At 32.7% G+C, this 21,273-nt stretch overlaps 1 protein-coding gene across 1 annotated transcript in view; it reads left to right on the top strand.

Moving 5' to 3' along the window:
- The window catches only part of LOC143218322 (uncharacterized), a 104,455-nt gene that overhangs the window by 17,023 nt on the left and 66,159 nt on the right, over positions 1-21,273 (top strand). The window contains exon 2 of the mRNA XM_076443454.1: positions 6,358-6,768. Within this exon, the coding sequence (XP_076299569.1) occupies positions 6,601-6,768 (168 nt within the window). The 5' untranslated portion in view covers positions 6,358-6,600. The remainder of the gene's footprint in view (positions 1-6,357; positions 6,769-21,273) is intronic.

Genomic DNA, 21,273 nt, shown 5'->3' with positions numbered 1-21,273 from the left:
AATTCGACAACCAAAAACTAAGAGAGAGAGATCTCACTTTAAAATTGTAAAACTTCAATATAACATTGTATAATTACCATTTACACAATTGTGATATTGTAAAATTCTAGTTACAATCTAAAATTGCAAAATTTTCATAAAAAATTTAATCATTTATAATTGAAAATTGTACAATTTCAATTCAAAATTGCAAAATTCACTTTGAAATTGTAAAATTTCAACCAGAAACTAAGATTTCAATTTAAAATTGTATAATATTTCCTTTTACACAATTGTGATATTATAAATTCTAATGTTTCAATCTAAAATTGTAGAATTTTAATCCAAAATTGAAACATTTCAATTGAAAATTGTAAAATTTCAATTCAAAATTGCAAAATTCAATTTAAAATTGTAAAATTCAATTTAAAATTGTAAAATTTCAATTCGAAATTGCAAAATTTACTTTAAAATTGTAAAATTTCAACCAAAAACTAAGAGATTTCAATTTAAAATTGTAAAACTTCAATCTAAAATTGTATAATTTCCTTTTACACAGTTGTGATATTATAAATTCTAATGTTTCAATCTAAAATTGTAGAATTTTAATCCAAAATTGAAAAATTTCAATTCAAAATTGCAAAATTCAATTTAAAATTGTAAAATTTCAATTCGAAATTGCAAAATTTACTTTAAAATTGTAAAATTTCAATCAGAAACTAAGATTTCAATTTAAAATGGTAAAACTTCAGTATAAAATTGTATAATTTCCATTTACGTAATTGTGATATAGTAAAATTGTTAAATTTTAATTGAAAAATGTTAATTGAAAATCGTAAAATTTCAATTCAAAATTGCAAACGTCAATTTAAAATAGTAAAATTTTCATAAAAAATTTAATCATAATTGAAAATTGTACAATTTCAATTCAATATGGCAAAATTCAATTTAAATTGTAAAATTTCAACCGGAAACTAAGAGATTTCAATTTAAAATTGTAAAACTTCAATCTAAAATTGTATAATAATATCCATTTACATAATTGTGATATTGTAAAATGCTAAAATTTCAATTGAAAATTATAAAATTCAATTTAAAATTGTAAAATTTTAATCCAAAATCGCAAAATTCTATTTTTACTATTGTTTGTCATAATTCCGACCAAATGCATTTAACAACATATTTATTAGTCGTCATTTACTAAACTAATTCCTCTAGCCATACAGAGAGCTTGACGTCGTTTGGTCCATTAATAAGAAAGTTATACAATAAACTGTATCTCAATTTCATATGACCAAAAAATGAAAAAATCGTATAGAATGGAATTATTCTAGATCGGAAGAAATGTTTAATTTTCGAATTAAAACAGCTTCGAGTGCAAAGAGTCAATCAGTAGACAGCGGATCTTTACGGAAAATAAAAATGTTTACTGATGTTTACTGAATTGCAACAAACTTTTTCATATGTATGATAATTCTCCTCTCGTTATCTCTGCATTTAGTGATCGCATAACTGCTGCACGATCGTGGAAATTTCAACGATGGGATAAAACCCAAGAGCACATAAATGGACGTCGTTTATGGACGTCATAGTAGGGTAACTGTACCGATTGCTGCGGTGTCATGCTTCGATTGTACTTTATTTTAATATTATCATTTTCGTTTATTACAATTTCGAAAATAAAAGATTTCTATTTGAACAATTTGATCCACAAAATAAAATATTTCTGTTTGAACAATCTGAAACACGAAATTAAATATTTTACTTTTTGTATAATACATATATCTTCTAGTTAAGAAACTCTCATAAATGTATTGAATTCGAACCATCACATCTTCAGCAATAATATCTAAAATCGAAATTGAAAAAATGAAGTTAAAAAATACAAATATTCTCAATATTCTTCAAATAAAATGCTATTTTCAAAAATTACCGCCTCAAATCAATCATCTTATTTTCAAAAGTTACTGCATCGAATAAAACATTTTATTTTTAAAGTTGTACACATACTTTAATATTTAATATTTATATTTAAAATACTATTCTCCCCAGCTCGGATTTACTTCCAAAAATATTTTTCCGAAAGATTAAAAGATGCCTGTGCTATTTCGATAGAAATTTTATAATTCTCTTAGAAATCTGAAAAGTTTTCGTTTCACGCGATAACAGGATATGCACCGGAGGTTCCCTAAAAAATTTCAAGTACATAAATCGATTAACTAGAACTTCAGATGTGACAAACATTTCGCAAAAAGCGGTCACAAAAAAAACGCGTTCAAAGATTCAATAAATAATCAATAACTTTAAAGAAAAACGCGTTTAAAGATTCAATTAATAATCAATTCCTCAAACGCTAGTAACTCCAATGTTCACGAATGCAAACAAATCCTTCCTTGCTCATATCCAACATCAAATTATACTTGATAATAAAGAAATAAAAAAAAGAAATTATACTCGAAGGAAATGCGGAAACAGAAAAATCAATTTTTAAAAAATTTTGATAATTATCAGCGTGTTCTCGCAGAGCGTCGATTAATAAACAAACAGCCGTTCTCGCGCTGCGAATACTCAGTTCAGGAAGGAACAGAAAAACTTCCCGGCGCGCACGTGGCTCGTTTACGTTTAAATTCCGGTCGACTACAGCATGGTCATTTGTAATTGAAAAAGCGGAGCACGGGGCGGTACCAGGGCCATTAGTAAACGCGAACGAATAACTTTGCTCAGCCACGCGTATGACGGAGCACGCGCGCACGCGTCTCGGTCCGGGTGTTATCTTATAAGGTATCAATTACTTGGCCACAAAGCAATTTCACAGTACAATGGCACCGGCCGCGATCACCAGCAGCTTGGCTCGAGCGAACCAACTCGCTGCCAGCTGAAACTGTAATGAAATCGCTCGTTGGTTTCTCGCGCTTCCATTCATACTGATCGAGAGGGACCATTTCTCCCTCTCCTCGAAAAACAAATTTCCAAAACACGCGTTTGTCCCGAATCGCTGACAAATATCGTCTGTGGATATCTTCGGATTCGAAAATAACAGCCCGAAATTGTCAGCATTTATAGAAATTTTGGCACAAATTTTCAGTCCGGTAAAGTAAAGAGCAACATAATTTAACGCTCCACGCTTTTATTTTTATAGTCACTTATGCCATTATTTTATTTAAATTTATATTAAATTTTTTTATCTGTTCCGACACTAATTTTGTAACAGAAGAAATTTTGAACTAGTTGCTTCAAATTTTGGGGAAAAATATTATTAATCATTTAACTGGATTCGGTATTTTATAGAGAACAAGGAAAAATATTATTTCCTCCTTCTTGGTGCATTTTAATAGAAAGCGTGGTTTTTAAATAGTTTTTTTTATATATTTTTTGCATCAAATTCTTCACGTACTCGCCGTCTTTCGTAACATCCTCTATCTGATCCGAAGGAATTGAATTTGGATTCATCAGGGAAAATCACTTTCACCCATTGTTGCCTTGCCCAGAGAAGATGCTCTTTAGAAATTATATCGTGTTATATCATTGCGGATTTTCCCTGTTCATATCCTCGTCATTGTATATGAACGACATCACATGTACACAATCTAGATAACGTTCTCCAATTCTTTTTGTAAGACCTTTTCTGACTAATATAGGATTCTAGAGCAAACATAAGTCGATTAATATTTTCCATTTTTCGTTAATATTCATTATCTCAGAGAGACTGTTTAAAATACCAATTTAGAAGTGTAACATTTCAACCAAAAACTAAGAGATTTCAATTTAAAATTGTAAAACTTCAATCTAAAATTGTATAATGTCCTTTTACACAATTGTGATATTATAAATTCTAATGTTTCAATCTAAAATTGTATAATGCCCTTTTACACAATTGCGATATTATATATTCTAATGTTTCAATCTAAAATTGTAGAATTTTAATCCAAAATTGAAACATTTCAATTCAAAATTGAAAAATTCAATTCAAAATTGCAAAATTCAATTTAAAATTGTAAAATTCAATTTAAAATTGTAAAATTCCAATTCGAAATTGCAAAATTTACTTTAAAATTGTAAAATTTCAACCAAAAACTAAGAGATTTCAATTTAAAATTGTAAAACTTCAATCTAAAATTGTATAATTTCCTTTTACACAGTTGTGATATTATAAATTCTAATGTTTCAATCTAAAATTGTAGAATTTTAATCCAAAATTGAAAAATTACAATTCAAAATTGCAAAATTCACTTTGAAATTGTAAAATTTCAACAGGAAACTAAGAGAGAGAGAGATTTCAATTTAAAATTGTAAAACTTCAATCTAAAATTGTATTATTTCCTTTTACACAATTGTGATATTATAAATTCTAATGTTTCAATCTAAAATTGTAGAATTTTAATCCAAAATTGAAACATTTCAATTAAAAAAAATTGTAAAATTTTCATTCAAAATTGCAAAAAAAAAATTCAATTAAAAATTATAAAACTTCAAAATTTCAACCAAAAACTAAGAGAGAGAGAGAGAGAGAGAGATTTCAATATAAAATTGTAAAACTTCAACCTAAAATTGTATAATCTCCATTTACACAATTGTGACATTGTAAAATTCTAAAGTTTCAATCTAAGATTGTAAAATTTTCATTTAAATGTGAAACATTTTAATGGAAAATTGTAAAATTTCAATTCAAAATTGCAAAATTCAATTTAAAATTGTAAAATTTCAAAATTTCAACCGGAAACTAAGAGATTTTAATTTAAAATTGTAAAACTTCAATCTATATAAAATTGTATAATTTCCATTTACATAATTGTGATATTGTAAAATTCTAAAGTTTCAATCTATAATTGAAAAATTTTCATCCAAAATTAAAGAATTTTAATTAAAAATCGTAAAATTTCAATTCAGAATCGCGAAATTCAATTTTTACTATAGGTTTTGATAATTCCTATCAAATGCGTTTTATCAACCTATTTATTATACGTCATTTACCAAACTAATTCTTCTAGCCTTACAGAGAACTTGAAGTCGTTTAGTCCATTCATAAAAAAGTTATTCCGATTTAAAGTGTGTGTGATCAATTATGCTCGTAACTGTATCTCAATTTCATATAACCATGAAATGAAAAAAAATCGTATCGAATGGTATTATTCTAGATCGGAAGAAATGTTTAATTGTCGAGTTAAAACAGCTTCGAGTGCAAAGGGTTAATCAGTAGACAGTGGATCTTCACGCAAAATAGAAATGTTTGTTGATGTTTCCTGCATTGCAACAAACTGAAGTGAGATGGAAATTTATTTTCTGTTCGAATACGTTCAAAATAAGTAGGAAACAATATACTTAATAGTATTTTTAAATTCTTGTCGTAAACGCACAGAATTTCTTTTGTCTTTGACAATCATTTTCCCTTGTATCATTATTAGACGACGGAAAACAATATAATAGTATTATTAAATTCATTTTTGAATTCTTGTCGTAACCGCATACATTTCATTTTTGTCATAAACGCATAAAATCCGCTGTCTACAGTGGTCGTATAAAGTCACTGTGTTTTGTGCCCGTGCGAAATCAATACGGGCCGGTTTATGTACTTCTTTAAGGTCTGATTTACGTTGTATTTTTCTCCAGAAGAATTTAAAAGTTGTTGCATACGTCTTGTTGTTTCTGGGAGCTCCAATTCAGCTCGAAATTCTGCTGCATTTTTCCTTTCCTTAGCTGCAGACCTCATTAATATTGAATGTTGTCTCTTTGACTATATTTTATTATTACCTTTAAGATGATTTTTTCCGTAATTTTCACGTAAATTGATATAATTATTAATCACAGTATATGACCGATTAGTTTTCTTAGCAATTGCGCGATTAGAGCAGCCCATATCTTTATAAGCATCGATTGATGCTTTTTCTTCACTTGTTAGTACTTTTCCTCTCGGCATTCTCATACACGTGAATCAAATTATAACAAACAGGATTTCTGTGAGTTCTAAAACTAATACTTTTAGAATATTCGCAGTTTTCCGTAGTTCTCTGCTCAGAATACAGAGAAACACTAAGTGACTTTATAGAAACTTCGCATTTGTGTTCTGCACCACACAGAAAAAAATCAAAACAAACGTAAATTGTAAACATAGCGGTCTAGAGTACGCAGTCCCTCTATCCGAGTGTCTACAAGGCACAAGATCAGATACGATAAATCAACAAAAATGGTGATACTTTTAAAATATCTATGAAAAAGAAGATGACTTTATAGAAATTTCGACCATTGTATTAATCAAACACAGTGCTGGAAGAAGGTAGCACACAATATTCGGAGGATCTGCTGGGCATCGAGGTCGTTTCTGTCGGTCGACCGTTTCGCGAGTTGCTATTCAGAATTCTGTAGCTGTTTCTTCTCTTGTAGCGCTGTGTTCGGTGCCAATGTCAACGATTGTTCGGATAGTACGCTTCAGTTTCGGGCAACGCTTCGAGGGAATTTGATAGACACCTGTGAATGCGTCGAATGCGGTTCAGTGAGAAACAATTGTCGATTCGGAGAATCGTCGTTCGAGAAATCCCGAGTGTTATGGGGAAATGTTGGGACTGTCGGTGATCGTTCAGAATATAGTGACTGACCAGTGAACAGTGATCTCGAGCAAGTTGGAGCATGATGGGAGAAGTAATTCGAGTTTCCGGGAGAGCACCGGACGTCGGAGAGTTCCTCAAGGAGGCGATGCTGTCCCAGAGGTTCGCCGACGTTGCTCTTTGCTGCCCCGACGGGCAGAGGTTCCTCGCGCATCGACTCGTCTTATCAGCTGCCAGCCCTTATCTGCAGGTCTGTAACTTCTTCTTTTTATTATCTAATTTACATTTAATTTGATCTAGGTGCACGGTAGTGCACCAGCCAAGTTCTCGCACTACCTCATTTTACACGAAACAACTTAGCCGTTTTTTAGAGGGTTATACCTCGGCACTGGAGGCAGATGGAGAGATGTAATTTCGTACAGTTGTTAAATGCTATCATGTCTCAATATTGACAAAACATTAATCTTCCAACATTAGTAGGTTCCGAGATATAGGACCTCAAAAATCGCTAAATTTGTCACTGACTGACTGACTGACATCATCAAAACCTTTTAGGTACTTCCCATTGACCTACAAGCTTGAAATTTGGTAAATAGGTCCACCATAACAAACACTCAAAGGAATAATTATCAAAGTTTGAAATTTTACACCTTAAAGGGGTTGTAATGAAAAAAAAACATTACGAAAAAGGTATAAATAGGTAGTAAAACGAAGATGCATTTATTAATTTACTTGATGTCCACCTTAAAGATAAAAAATGTTTAGGATTTAATGAATCAGGGATAAGAGTAATACCTACTTGATAATTGATGAAATTTCAACAAAAATTGATGAAATCCCAACAAAAACATCCTCTAAATAGGAGTCAAGTTCCTATGGCCGTAAAAAGTTGTGAGATCAAACAAAATACGGCCAAGTTCGTTAGCTAAGAAATACCTCTTGCAATACTGACAAAAGCGTTTGTAAAAATTAGTTTAAAAGGACGCTATTTAATTTTTAAAGAGTTACATGGAGGGCTAAATTATTCAAACTTGGCCGCTACCTAACACCTTTTATGGCCATTGGTTTAAAAAGTAACGGCCAGGTTTGAATAATTCAGCTCTCCATGTAACTCTTTAAAAATTAAATAGGGTTCTTTTAAACTAATTTTTACAAACGCTTTTTTCAGTATTGCAAGAGGTATTTCCGAGCTAACGAAATTGGCCGTATTTTATTTGATCTCACAACTTTTTACGGCCATAGGAACTTGGCTCCTATTTACAGGATGTTTTTGTTGGGATTTTTTTTACAAAAACATTCTTAAACATACTTTATTCATAAAAGGGTGAAATTGATTTGAAAAAGAGCGGAATGGATGTGCAAAAGGGCGAAATTGATATGCAAAATGGTGAAATTGATTTGCAGAAGGGTGTGTTTGACTTCCAAAGGGTGAAATTGATTTGCAAGAATTTGTAATTTACATTCGATTTTATTTTTTTTACAAAAACATTCTTAAACATGCTTTATTTATAAAAGAGTGGAATGGATTTGCAAAAGGGCGAAATTGAAATGCAAAATGGTGAAATTGATTTGCAGAAGGGTGTGTTTGACTTGCAAAAGGGTGAAATTGATTTGCAAAAATTTGTAATTTACATTCGATTTGATTTGTTTTACAAAACCATTCTTAAACATACTTTATTTATAAAAGAGTGGAATGGATTTGCAAAAGGGCGAAATTGACATGCAAAATGGTGAAATTGATTTGCAGAAGGGTATGTTTGACTTGAAAAAGGGTGAAATTGATTTGCAAAAATTTGTAATTTACATTCGATTTGATTTTTTTTACAAAAACGTTCTTAAACATACTTTATTCGAAAAAGGGTGGAATGGATTCGCAAAAGGGTGAAATTGATATGCAAAATGGTGAAATTGATTTGCAGAAGGGTGAAATTGATTTGCAAGAATTTGTAATTTACATTCGATTTGATTTTTTATACAAAACCATTCTTAAACATACTTTATTTATAAAAGAGTGGAATGGATTCGCAAAAGGGTGAAATTGATATGCAAAGTGGTGACATTGATTTGCAAAAGGGTGAAATTGATTTGCAAGAATTTGTAATTTACATTCGATCTGATTTTTTTTACAAAAACGTTCTTAAACATACATTATTTATAAAAGAGTGGAATGGATTTGCAAAAGGGTGAAGTTGATATGCAAAATGGTGAAATTGATTTGCAGAAGGGTGTATTTGACTTGCAAAGGGTGAATTGGAATTGCAAAACCTGTAACTTTCTCCACTTTCACATTTTCTAATCAAAATATCTGTCCAAAAAAGCGCTGGTAACGACGCGAACACCCTGTAGACATTGTCTAGTCTCGAGCAGGTGTAACAAGTTCGTCGATCACTGTGATTGCACCGAATTATTGTGATCTAGGCGAGTTCCCAACCGATCGCAATGATCAAGTAGCACAACTGTCCCTTGGCGGCGTGCAAGCAAATGAGTAATGTAAGAAGAAAGCTTTACGGGTGCTGCTAATGGCTGTCATTACTTATCCTACACGCACGTGTACAGTTCCATTCCGTCGGAAAATTAGTATAATAATTACACGTTTCCTGTGGGCGCGAGCAAAGCAAGTCGTTGATAACCGGCAATTTGTCTTCCGGACTTTATCGTCGGAGACGATGCAAATGGACATTTAAATTTTCATTCCGGTGTGTCCGTCTAGATTTCGAACGTCGCGAAATAATGTTAATTATCCAATCTTAATGCGCGATCTTGACACTTTTACGGCCGAATTTTAACCGAGAGACGTTTAAATTCCCTCTGCGTGAGACATTCATCTCCGCGGGGCCGAATGAAATAAATCTAGCTTTCGTACACGCAACAACAATACGAATTGCGTTAGATCGCCGATGAGAAATTATACATACTTCCAATTCGTAAGCGCACGCCGGTGGTTCGTGCAAGGTGAGCCGTTAATCTCGACTGCCTTGAACGATTTCCTCGAACGTTCCGCGATCCGTCGCGACGCGCCGTCAGATTCATTAATACACTTTCCATATTCACGGTTCTCCGTTCCCCTAAATGAACTCGCGATCGAGATTGCACGGCTCGGAATCGATCGACCCGATTCGTCGCTTCTTCGTGCGCAGGGGAGAACGGTGCACTATGAGCTGCAAACCCGTTTTTCCTAGCCAACAGTCGATTTTTTCATGTTTGATATAGGGTTACTGCCCAGATAGCACAATGACGTCTTTGAGACGTTTGCAGTTGGACATTCAGAGGCCTTAAACCCAGATAGAATACGATGTCTTAAAGACGTCTTAAATTTTACGTCTATTCCAAGTCTGAAAGTCTTACGTCTTAAGAAGACTTTTTAACGATTATGTCTTCAAGACCATAAACGGTGTGGTTTTTATATACTCATAATCTAGCAGTATGTATTAGGATTGGTATTATAACTACGAGTTAGTGTTTTTGCTTCAATTTCAATTTCAATTTCAACTTCAATTTCAACTTCAATTTCAACTATTCAAGATAAACTGTTTAATTTTTCAAATATCAATTTTAACATCAATTTCAACTTCAATTTCAACTCTTCGATTTCAACTTCAATTTTTCAATCTCAACTTTAATTTTAACATCAATTTCAACTTCAATTTTTCAATCTCAACTTTAATTTTAACATCAATTTCAACTTCAATTTCAACATCAATTTCAACTTTCAACTCTTCAATTTCAACATCAATTTCACCTTCGACTTCAATTTCCATTTCAACTTCAATTTCAACTCTTCGATTTCAACATCAATTTTTCAATTTCAACTCTTCGATTTTAACATCAATTTCAACTTTCAACTCTTCAATTTCAACATCAATTTCCATTTCAACTTCAATTTCAACTCTTCGATTTCAACATCAATTTTTCAATTTCAACTCTTCGATTTCAACATCAATTTTTCAATTTCAACTCTTCGATTTTAACATCAATTTCAACTTTCAACTCTTCAATTTCAACATCAATTTCCATTTCAACTTCAATTTTCCAATTTCAACTTCAATTTCAACATCAACTTCAATTTTTCAATTTTAACATCAACTTCAATTTTTCAATTTCAACTTTCAACTCTTCAATTTCAACATCAATTTCACCTTCGACTTCAATTTCCATTTCAACTTCAATTTTTCAATTTCAACTTGAATTTCACCTTCGACTTCAATTTCCATTTCAACTTCAATTTCAACTCTTCGATTTCAACTTGAGTTTTTCAATTTCAACTTGAATTTCAACATCAACTTCAATTTTTCAATTTCAACTTTCAACTCTTCAATTTCACCTTCGACTTCAATTTCCATTTCAACTTCAATTTCAACTCTTCAATTTCAATTTCAACTTGAATTTCAACATCAACTTCAACATCAACTTCAATTTTTCAATTTCAACATCAACTTCAATTTTTCAATTTCAACATCAACTTCAATTTTTCAATTTCAACATCAACTTCAATTTTTCAATTTCAACTTTCAACTCTTCAATTTCAACAACAATTTCACCTTCGACTTCAATTTCCATTTCAACTTCAATTTTTCAATTTCAACATCAACTTCAATTTTTCAATTTCAACTTTCAACTCTTCAATTTCACTTTCTATTTCAATTTCCATTTCAACTTCAATTTCAACTCTTCGATTTCAACTTCAATTTTTCAATTTCAACTTGAATTTCAACATCAACTTCAATTTCGACATCAACTTCAATTTTTCAATTTCAACTTTCAACTCTTCAATTTCAACATCAATTTCACCTTCGACTTCAATTTCCATTTCAACTTCAATTTTCCAATTTCAACTTCAATTTCAACATCAACTTCAATTTTTCAATTTTAACATCAACTTCAATTTTTCAATTTCAACTTTCAACTCTTCAATTTCAACATCAATTTCACCTTCGACTTCAATTTCCATTTCAACTTCAATTTTTCAATTTCAACTTGAATTTCACCTTCGACTTCAATTTCCATTTCAACTTCAATTTCAACTCTTCGATTTCAACTTGAGTTTTTCAATTTCAACTTGAATTTCAACATCAACTTCAATTTTTCAATTTCAACTTTCAACTCTTCAATTTCACCTTCGACTTCAATTTCCATTTCAACTTCAATTTCAACTCTTCAATTTCAATTTCAACTTGAATTTCAACATCAACTTCAACATCAACTTCAATTTTTCAATTTCAACATCAACTTCAATTTTTCAATTTCAACATCAACTTCAATTTTTCAATTTCAACATCAACTTCAATTTTTCAATTTCAACTTTCAACTCTTCAATTTCAACAACAATTTCACCTTCGACTTCAATTTCCATTTCAACTTCAATTTTTCAATTTCAACATCAACTTCAATTTTTCAATTTCAACTTTCAACTCTTCAATTTCACTTTCTATTTCAATTTCCATTTCAACTTCAATTTCAACTCTTCGATTTCAACTTCAATTTTTCAATTTCAACTTGAATTTCAACATCAACTTCAATTTCGACATCAACTTCAATTTTTCAATTTCAACTTTCAACTCTTCAATTTCAACATCAATTTCACCTTCGACTTCAATTTCCATTTCAACTTCAATTTTTCAATTTCAACTTTCAACTCTTCGATTTCAACTTCAATTTTTCAATTTCAACTTCAATTTTTCAATTTCAACTTCAATTTCAACGTCAATTTCAGCTTTGACTTCAACTTTAATTTCCATTTCAACTTCAAGTTCGACTCGTCAGTTTTAAGTCTTCAATTTCAACTTCAATTTTTATTATTTTTATAGTGATTTTAATTGCAATTGTTATCTTTATTACACTTTTTATGTCAATTCCACATTTGTTCTTCTAATAAAGCTATTTATTGGTTTAACTTTAAACTCGTTTTTGTCGAAATCAATTTTTACTCTTCCCTTCTTTTGATTTAATTAACATTTATGAACCTTTAAGACTTCTTAGGGACATCTTAAAGACCTCCCGAATATCGTACGAACGTCTCATGAACATTTTCTAGACGTGAAACAGACGACTTAAAAATGTCTTGAAATTTAATCCATAAATATTAATGAAGTTAAAAAAAGGGAAGGGATAGATTTCGACAAAAACGAGTTTAAAGTTTAAACTTAAATCAATCAAGCTTTATTAGCAGAACGCATGTGGAATTGACATAATAAGTGTAATAAAAATAACAATTACAATTAAAATTACAATAAAAATGATAAAAATTACAATTACAATAAAAATTCAAATTGATGTTGAAGTTGAAATTGAAGAGTTGAAGAGTTGAAATTGAAGTTGAAATTGAAGAGTTGAAATTGAAGATGTGAAATTGAAGAGTTGACATTGAAGAGTTGAAATTGAAGTTGATATTACAGAGTTGAAAATGAAGAGGTGAAATTGAAATTTGGAATTTGAATTGAAATTGGTATCGTTATATGTATTGGTATTGATATTGTGATCGTAATACGTAAGAAAAATGGTCTTATTTTTACCTTCTATGAACAATGTTTTCTCAAATCCAGAGATTATGAAAATACGAGAATGATCGACAACTTTGTTTTCCTCATCAACGCTTTTTTCGAGACGGTTTAAAGACGTCGTATTTCGGACGTGTTAAAAACGTCTTTCCGAGATGTCGTTTTAACGTCTGAGATAAGACGTTTTTCCAACTAATACTAATTGATGTTCCGCAATTTTCAAAATTTTCGAACGAAAATTTAGAGATCTTGCAATTCTACACGCCAGAAGTTCTTAAAAGAAATTGAAAGTGGATACACGGGCGCCATTGGCATAAATTGGCCATTGAATTAAAGTGTTTGCCATCAATTATGTGACGGATTGTAGATCGACGACGAACATCACATTGCTTTGCATGTTTTCCCTGAAAAAAAGGTTCACAGAAAGATACGCAGATTGTTAAAGTGACCCAATATCGTCGTATCTGGCTCATCAGAGTATTTCACTCGCTGGAATTATTGAAGATCCTTTCGTTGCACGTTGAATCCGAGCGAGATCCATTTTCTACGCATCGAGATCATCAGCGAGCAATCTCTCGGACAAGCATCGAAATCACCAGCGGTCTTATCGCAGCATCGGAATCCGTAGTTCACCGGTCATGCTAATGGTACATTGAAATTGGAAGAGCCTGGAATTGTAACGATTTTAGGTATGCCTCGGCAGGATTACATGCTTGTCGACATGCAACACGGCATATGCGAGCGACGTGGACATTATCTTTGAGGATAAATCTCGTGAGTGGTGGTACGCGAGGCATCCGCGCGTTTCGAATCGGTCTGGAAGCGAACGATGCATCACAGTGGTCGGGGAACGCGGGAAACCGGCCAAAATTATTTTAACGTTATTTCAGGGTCGGAGGTTATAGTATTTTAGCAAAGAACGGGAGTGGAATGAGTCCGGGAGAAGAGGCAGTCAGGAGAAATGCAAAAAGCGACGTACTGACTCTGTCCTCGAGGAATACATCCTTTTGCAAATCAATTTCGCCCTTTTACAAATAAAGTATATTTTTAAGCAAGTTTCTTCTTAAAATAAATTAAATCAAATGTAAATTGCAGGTTTCGCAAATTCACCCTTTTGAAAATCAATTTCACCCTTTTGCACCTCAAACACACCCTTATGCAAATAAACTTCACCCTTTCGCAAATCAATTTCTACTTTTTACATGTTTTCGTAAAAAAAAATTTAATCAAATCTAAATTACAGGTTTTGCACTCCAAATTCACCCTTTTGAAAATCAATTTCACCCTTTTGCATCTCAAACACACCCTTATGCAAATAAACTTCACACTTTCGCAAATCAATTTCTACTTTTTACATGTTTTTGTAAAAAAAATTTAATCAAATCTAAATTACAGGGTTTGCACTCCAAATTCACCCTTTTGCAATTCAAATTCACCCTTCTGCAAATCAACTTCACCCTTTTGCAAGTCAAACACACTCTTATGTAAAGCAACTTCACCCTTTTGCAAATCAATTTCTATGTTTCACATGTTCTTGTAAAAGGAAAATTGAATGAAATGTAAATTACAGGTTTTACACTGCAAATTCACCCTTTTCCAAGTTAAATACACCATTTTGCATATCAATTACACCCTTCTGCAAGTCAAATAGGCCCTTTTCAATATTCATTTCGCCCTTTTGCAAATCAATTTCAACCTTTTAGAAATAAAGTATATTTTTAAGCAAGTTTCTTCTTAAAATAAATTAAATCAAATGTAAATTGCAGGTTTTGCACTCCAAATTCACCCTTTTGAAAATCAATTTCACCCTTTTGCATCTCAAACACACCCTTATGCAAATAAACTTCACCCTTTCGCAAATCAATTTCTACTTTTTACATGTTTTTGTAAAAAAAATTTAATCAAATCTAAATTACAGGTTTTGCACTCCAAATTCACCCTTTTGCAATTCAAATTCACCCTTCTGCAAATCAACTTCACCCTTTTGCAAGTCAAACACACTCTTATGTAAAGCAACTTCACCCTTTTGCAAATCAATTTCTATGTTTCACATGTTCTTGTAAAAAGAAAATTGAATGAAATGTAAATTACAGGTTTTACACTGCAAATTCACCCTTTTCCAAGTTAAATACACCATTTTGCATATCAATTACACCCTTCTGCAAGTCAAATAGGCCCTTTTCAATATTCATTTCGCCCTATTGCAAATCAATTTCAACCTTTTAGAAATAAAGTATATTTTTAAGCAAGTTTCTTCTTAAAATAAATTAAATCAAATGTAAATTGCAGGTTTTGCAATCCAAATTCACCCTTTTGAAAATCAATTTCACCCTTTTGCACCTCAAACACACCCTTATGCAAATAAACTTCACCATTTTGCAAATCAATGTCTACCTTTTACATGGTTTTGTAAAAATAAAATTAAATCAAATGTAAATTACAGGTTTTACACTGCAAATTCACCCTTTTCCAAGTTAAATACACCATTTTGCAAATCAATTACACCCTTCTGCAAGTCAAATAGGCCCTTTTCAATATTCATTTCGCCCTTTTGCAAATCAATTTCAATCATTTAGAAATAAAGTATATTTTTAAGCAAGTTTCTTCTTAAAATAAATTAAATCAAATGTAAATTGCAGGTTTTGCAATCCAAATTCACCCTTTTGAAAATCAATTTCACCCTTTTGCACCTCAAACACACCCTTATGCAAATAAACTTCACCATTTTGCAAATCAATGTCTACCTTTTACATGGTTTTGTAAAAATAAAATTAAATCAAATGTAAATTACAGGTTTTGCACTCCAAATTCACCCTTTTGCAATTCAAATTCACCCTTTTGCAAATCAATTTCTACCTTTTACATGTTTTTGTAAAAAAAAATTAAATCAAATCTAAATTACACGTTTTGCATTCCAAATTCATCTTTTTGCAAATCAGTTTCAACTTTCTACAAATAAAGTGTATTTTTAAGTAAGTTTCTTCTAAAACGAATTAAATCAACTGTAAATTAATTGTTAAGCGATCAAAATTTTATTTATTGCAAGGACGTACATCAAATACTTATTTAAAAGTAACTACCAATTCACTGACTTTGTAATGTATGAAAACTGTCTGTAGATATGTACAATACATGTATTCATTGTAGCCATTTTGGGGAAGGATCGCGGGAAGGATCCCAGGTTGTCCGACTTCGATTTTGATAATCTTTTGTGAGCCGATAGTATATGGATCCCCAATGATGTCTGCAAAATATTAGCGGTAGTTACTCAATAGTTTTAAAGATATGAACAGTTGAACTTTCACGCAACGTTCTTACACGGCTAATCATAGTATCTCAATAAGATATGAATTTTAATTGTTTATATCTTTAAAACTATTGCGTAACTACACCTAATATTTTGCAGACATTATTAGGGATCCAAATACCGACGTCACACAAAAAATTATCGAAATCGAAGTCGGAGACTTGGGGTCCTTCCCTTGTCAGTTCTTTTTTTTACGGAAGACGTTCAAACGACTCGACAATGGAAGTAAGAGAACGTTCTTGTTTCTAATTAATGTCTATACAGCCATATTCGAGCACAAATAAGATTACGAATGATTAAAGAGCAGTTTTTGAAACCCGTCTCGCCCATGGTGATCGTGAGAGCGAGTTCCGGTTTCGCGGGCAGTTTCGATATATTTTATGAGCCGGTTAGTTCGCAATCGCTCGGCATATCAAAACTTGTGACATTGTTACATCTCGGATTATCAGACGCATACTGATAACGTGCTGAGCTCTTCGGGATCCAATTAAACTGTACAGCGATCCGTGTCGCCGACGGTGAAAGAGAGCAATCGGACGATTAATGAGAAACGAGACGAGTTCGCGACGTAAACCCGGGTGGCGAATCGGTTAAATACCGCGAACGGTATAATCAAAGCGAACCAATGTCGCGTCCGTGATCCACGGCTTTCCTGGTTGATCGAGATTTCTGATTAATTACCGTATCTGACGGCGCATGCGAGTCCGCGATCAGATAATGCATCCAATGTAAATCAGCGTCGAGCGACGCGCGACGTGCTGGTACGAGGAAGGAAAACTGAGAAAAGGTGCGTGACTGAACGCTAACCCAATGGCTACCGTCGAGAATGTACGTGTACAAATCCAGTTTCTCGCGTTAACATCGACGAGACAGGAAAAATCGATCGCGATAAATTAGACCATCCATCAATCGGAAATTTCATCGATTTGTATTTGTGCCCGCAGTTACACGGGGAAATTAACACGCGGAGAAAGTATAAGGCCGTCCACACACGGGTCGATCGTCGATTCGGTCGACGCGATTCCAGTCGCATGCAATTCCCCCTCCACGTGATTTCCAATGAAAATAAATGAAGAGCAGCACATTGAAATCGCCGCGATTCTAATCGCGTGCGATCGGCAGCGAAGTTGGAAAATCGCGTGGATCGTACGATTCGCGCGACTCATGGAGGTAAGTTTGTGCAGTTCATGTAATTTAAATGATTTGGCCATTATTTTTTGTAGTTTGAGTGCATTGCACTCTTCGATGTGGTCTATGTATTTAGGTTACATAGGTTATTATTTATTTATTATCTTTTTTTATGTTATTACGCATAGTAATAACATTAAGGTAAGCTTTTTATTTACATAGTTGAATATAATCATGTAGATGTTGTTTGAAATATCGATCGCAAGATAATGAAATGTATAATATTCAAATGTTCTCGGCGCAACGGTTCGATCAGTTAATAGGAAAAAAGCAAAATTTGCACGTTAGTTAGGAACTTTCAACGTTTCGATCTTCATTCAGATCATTTTCAAGAAAGTAGAAAAACTGCGTCTGAAAAATATATTTTCACAATGTAAAACCAGAAACTTTAAAATATCTGCGTAACCAGAATGTAACAATGTAACAAGATACTGCAATAATTTACTTACATTGCTTTATAAAGATTATAAATACGGAATTGAAATTGTCTTAGCACATGCTGCTTTCATGTCGTCAGACAGGATACTGGATCATAGACCATCAAAGTCATTAGACACAGAACGTAACTGGTCGATCGATGTTTGGCGGTTATTTCAAACCGTGAAAAACGTCAAAAACCCAAACTTGCCACATGTTCGTGACCATATGATGAAAAACTTTTATTAAATATATGAAAAAGATGTAATTTATATAGTATGTAATAGGAAAATAGTTGTTATTAGGAAGTGATTCATCATAACACACTACTGGTTCAGTAGTGTTGCGTAATATTCTTGAATCGTAGGAGTTTCATACCTAAGATTAACGCTATGATGTTTAATCATATGAATCGTTTCCAGTAAAATCCTATTATTCAAATTACTTTCTTTCTCAATTGCCTTAAAATTTTCAAAGTCAAAGGCGTGGTCATACTCCATAGAGTGTTTAGTTAGTGCCGTAATAGTTAGTAAGTAAATTATTGCAGTATCTTGTTACATTGTTACATTCTGGTTACGCAGATATTTTAAAGTTTCTGGTTTTACATTGTGAAAATATATTTTTCAGACGCAGTTTTTCTACTTTCTTGAAAATGATCTGAATGAAGATCGAAACGTTGAAAGTTCCTAACTAACGTGCAAATTTTGCTTTTTTCCTATTAACTGATCGAACCGTTGCGCCGAGAACATTTGAATATTATACATTTCATAATCATGTAGGTTTATGAAAAACAAAAACAAAAGGCAAAGTCTTCTCAGGTCGATTTAATCCGGAAGTATTACCACTTGGTATATTGAGCGAAGATTGAGGGAAATCTGTTGAACTTCCACCAACCTCATCTATGAGGAGCAATGCTCATCTGAGGAGTTACAAAAGGAGAGCTTTGCTCCTCATAGATGAGGTTGGTGGAAGTTCAACAGATTTCCCTCAATCTTCGCTCAATATACCAATTGGTAATACTTCCGGATTAAATCGACCTGAGAAGACAACTCCCTAAGAACACTCCCACTCCACAGAAAATTGTACAACAGTTTATCAATCCCTGTGACTTCAATCTTTTTTTACTTTGCCTTTTGTTTTTGTTTTTCATAAACCTACATGATTATATTCAACTATGTAAATAAAAAGCTTACCTTAATGTTATTAGTATGCGTAATAACATAAAAAAAGATAATAAATAAATAATAACCTATGTAACCTAAATACATAGACCACATCGAAGAGTGCAATGCACTCAAACTACAAAAAATAATGGCCAAATCATTTAAATTACATGAACTGCACAAACTTACCGCCATAAGTCGCGCGAATCGTACGATCCACGCGATTTTCCAACTTCGCTGCCGATCGCACGCGATTAGAATCGCGGCGATTTCAATGTGCGGCTCTTCATTTATTTTCATTGGAAATCACGTGGAGGGGGAATCGCATGCGACTGTTCATGCCACGGACGCGATTTCAGTCGAACCGATTTCAGTCGAACCGATTTCAGTCGACCACGAATCGACCCGTGTGTGGCTCTGCATTCAGTTGCATTGGAAGTCACGTGGAGGGGAATCGCATGCGACTGGAATTGCGTCGACCAAATCGACGATCGACCCGTGTGTGGACGAAATCGCGTTCGCCGCACGAATCGTACATGACGAGCAAGACGTACGAACTTCACGACGCGATTACAATCGACCCGTGTGTGGACGGCCTAATTGATAATAATCGCAGACGTTCTCGCAGAGTCGCTCAGGGCAGGGAGCACGAATAGAGGGGAAAAAGTTCCCCCTCTCTCTCTATCTTTTTCTTAAAGGAAATTTCATATTTATTAACAGCCCCAGGGCTGTTCCAAACTGTGCTAGATCCCCTCTCACATCGCGATTACAATTTTAACTTCCTACACCTAAAATTACGTTCTCTTAAAATTGCTTAATCGTATTATTAACTTGTAAATTTTATTACGCTATTCGCTTTTATTTTTCGCCCGCTTTCCACTGATACCCCACTCGGGGGGTTCGGAGGAATCTAACGTAAATCTCTACTATCCGAACGGGTTTATGAAAGGATTAAGTTTCCCTGATAAGCCTAAAACGACTAGGGCTGGGGATAACCTACTTTCTCTCTGTCTGTACTGGATTAGTCATGTCACGTAGTGACACATGCACGACAGAGACATTTTGACTGGTTTTAGTTTTTAAAAAGTTATACATGCACTTGAAATGCCAATAATTATGTGTGCAGAATTTCAATGCAGAAGGTTCAATAGTTTTTTTTTTTTAAATTCTTAAATATTCTCAGAATTGTTTGTTAGACGATGGTATATGAATCCCTAATGATGTCTGCAAAATATTAGGTGTAGTTACTCAATAGTTTTAAAGATATAAACAATTAAAGTTTCATACCTTGTTCATAGTTTTCGAAGTTCGATTAGTCGTGTCAGCAGGTTGCGTGAAAGTGTAATTGTTTGTATCTTTAAAACTATTGAGTAACTACAGCTCATATTTTGCAGACATCATTAGGGATCCATAGACCATCGTCTAACAAAAAATTATCGAAATCGAAGTCGGACGCTTGGGGGTCCTTCCCGTGTTAGTATTTTAATTTTTAAAATTCATTGATCAGAAAACGGCTACAATCAATACATGTATGTATTGTACATATCTACAGACAGTTTTCATACATTACAAAGTCAATGAATTGGTATAATTGCTTTTAAATATGTATTTTATGTATTTTATGTCTTTGCAAAAAATAAAATTTCGAGTCACTTAATAATTAATTTACATTTGATTTGATATTTTTTTACGCAAAGTTACATAAAAATACTTAATTTGTAAAAGATTGAAATCGATTTGCAAAAGGGCGAAATTGATTTCTATAAGGGCGTATTTAACTTGCAGAAGGATGTAATTGATTTGCAAAATGGTGTATTTAACTTGCAAAAGGGTGAATTTGCAGTGTAAAACCTGTAATTTAGATTTGATTTAATTTTTTTTTTACAAAAATATGTGAAAGGTAGAAATTAATTTGCAAAAGGGTGAAGTTGATTTGCAGAAGGGTGAGTTTGAATTGCAAAAGGGTGAATTTGGAGTGCAAAGCCTGTAATTTACATTTGATTTAATTTTCTTTTTACAAAACCATGTAAAAGGTAGAAATTGATTTGCAAAATGGTGAAGTTTATTTGCATAAGGGTGTGTTTTACATGCTAAAGGGTGAAATTGATTTGCAAAAGGGTGGATTTGGAGTGCAAAACCTGTAATTTACATTTTATTCAATTGTTTTTAGAAGAAACTTACTTATA

Source organism: Lasioglossum baleicum, chromosome 19 (genome assembly GCF_051020765.1).
Source record: "Lasioglossum baleicum chromosome 19, iyLasBale1, whole genome shotgun sequence".
Lineage (NCBI taxonomy): Eukaryota > Metazoa > Arthropoda > Insecta > Hymenoptera > Halictidae > Lasioglossum > Lasioglossum baleicum.
This window is presented reverse-complemented; position numbering and strand designations above follow the sequence as displayed.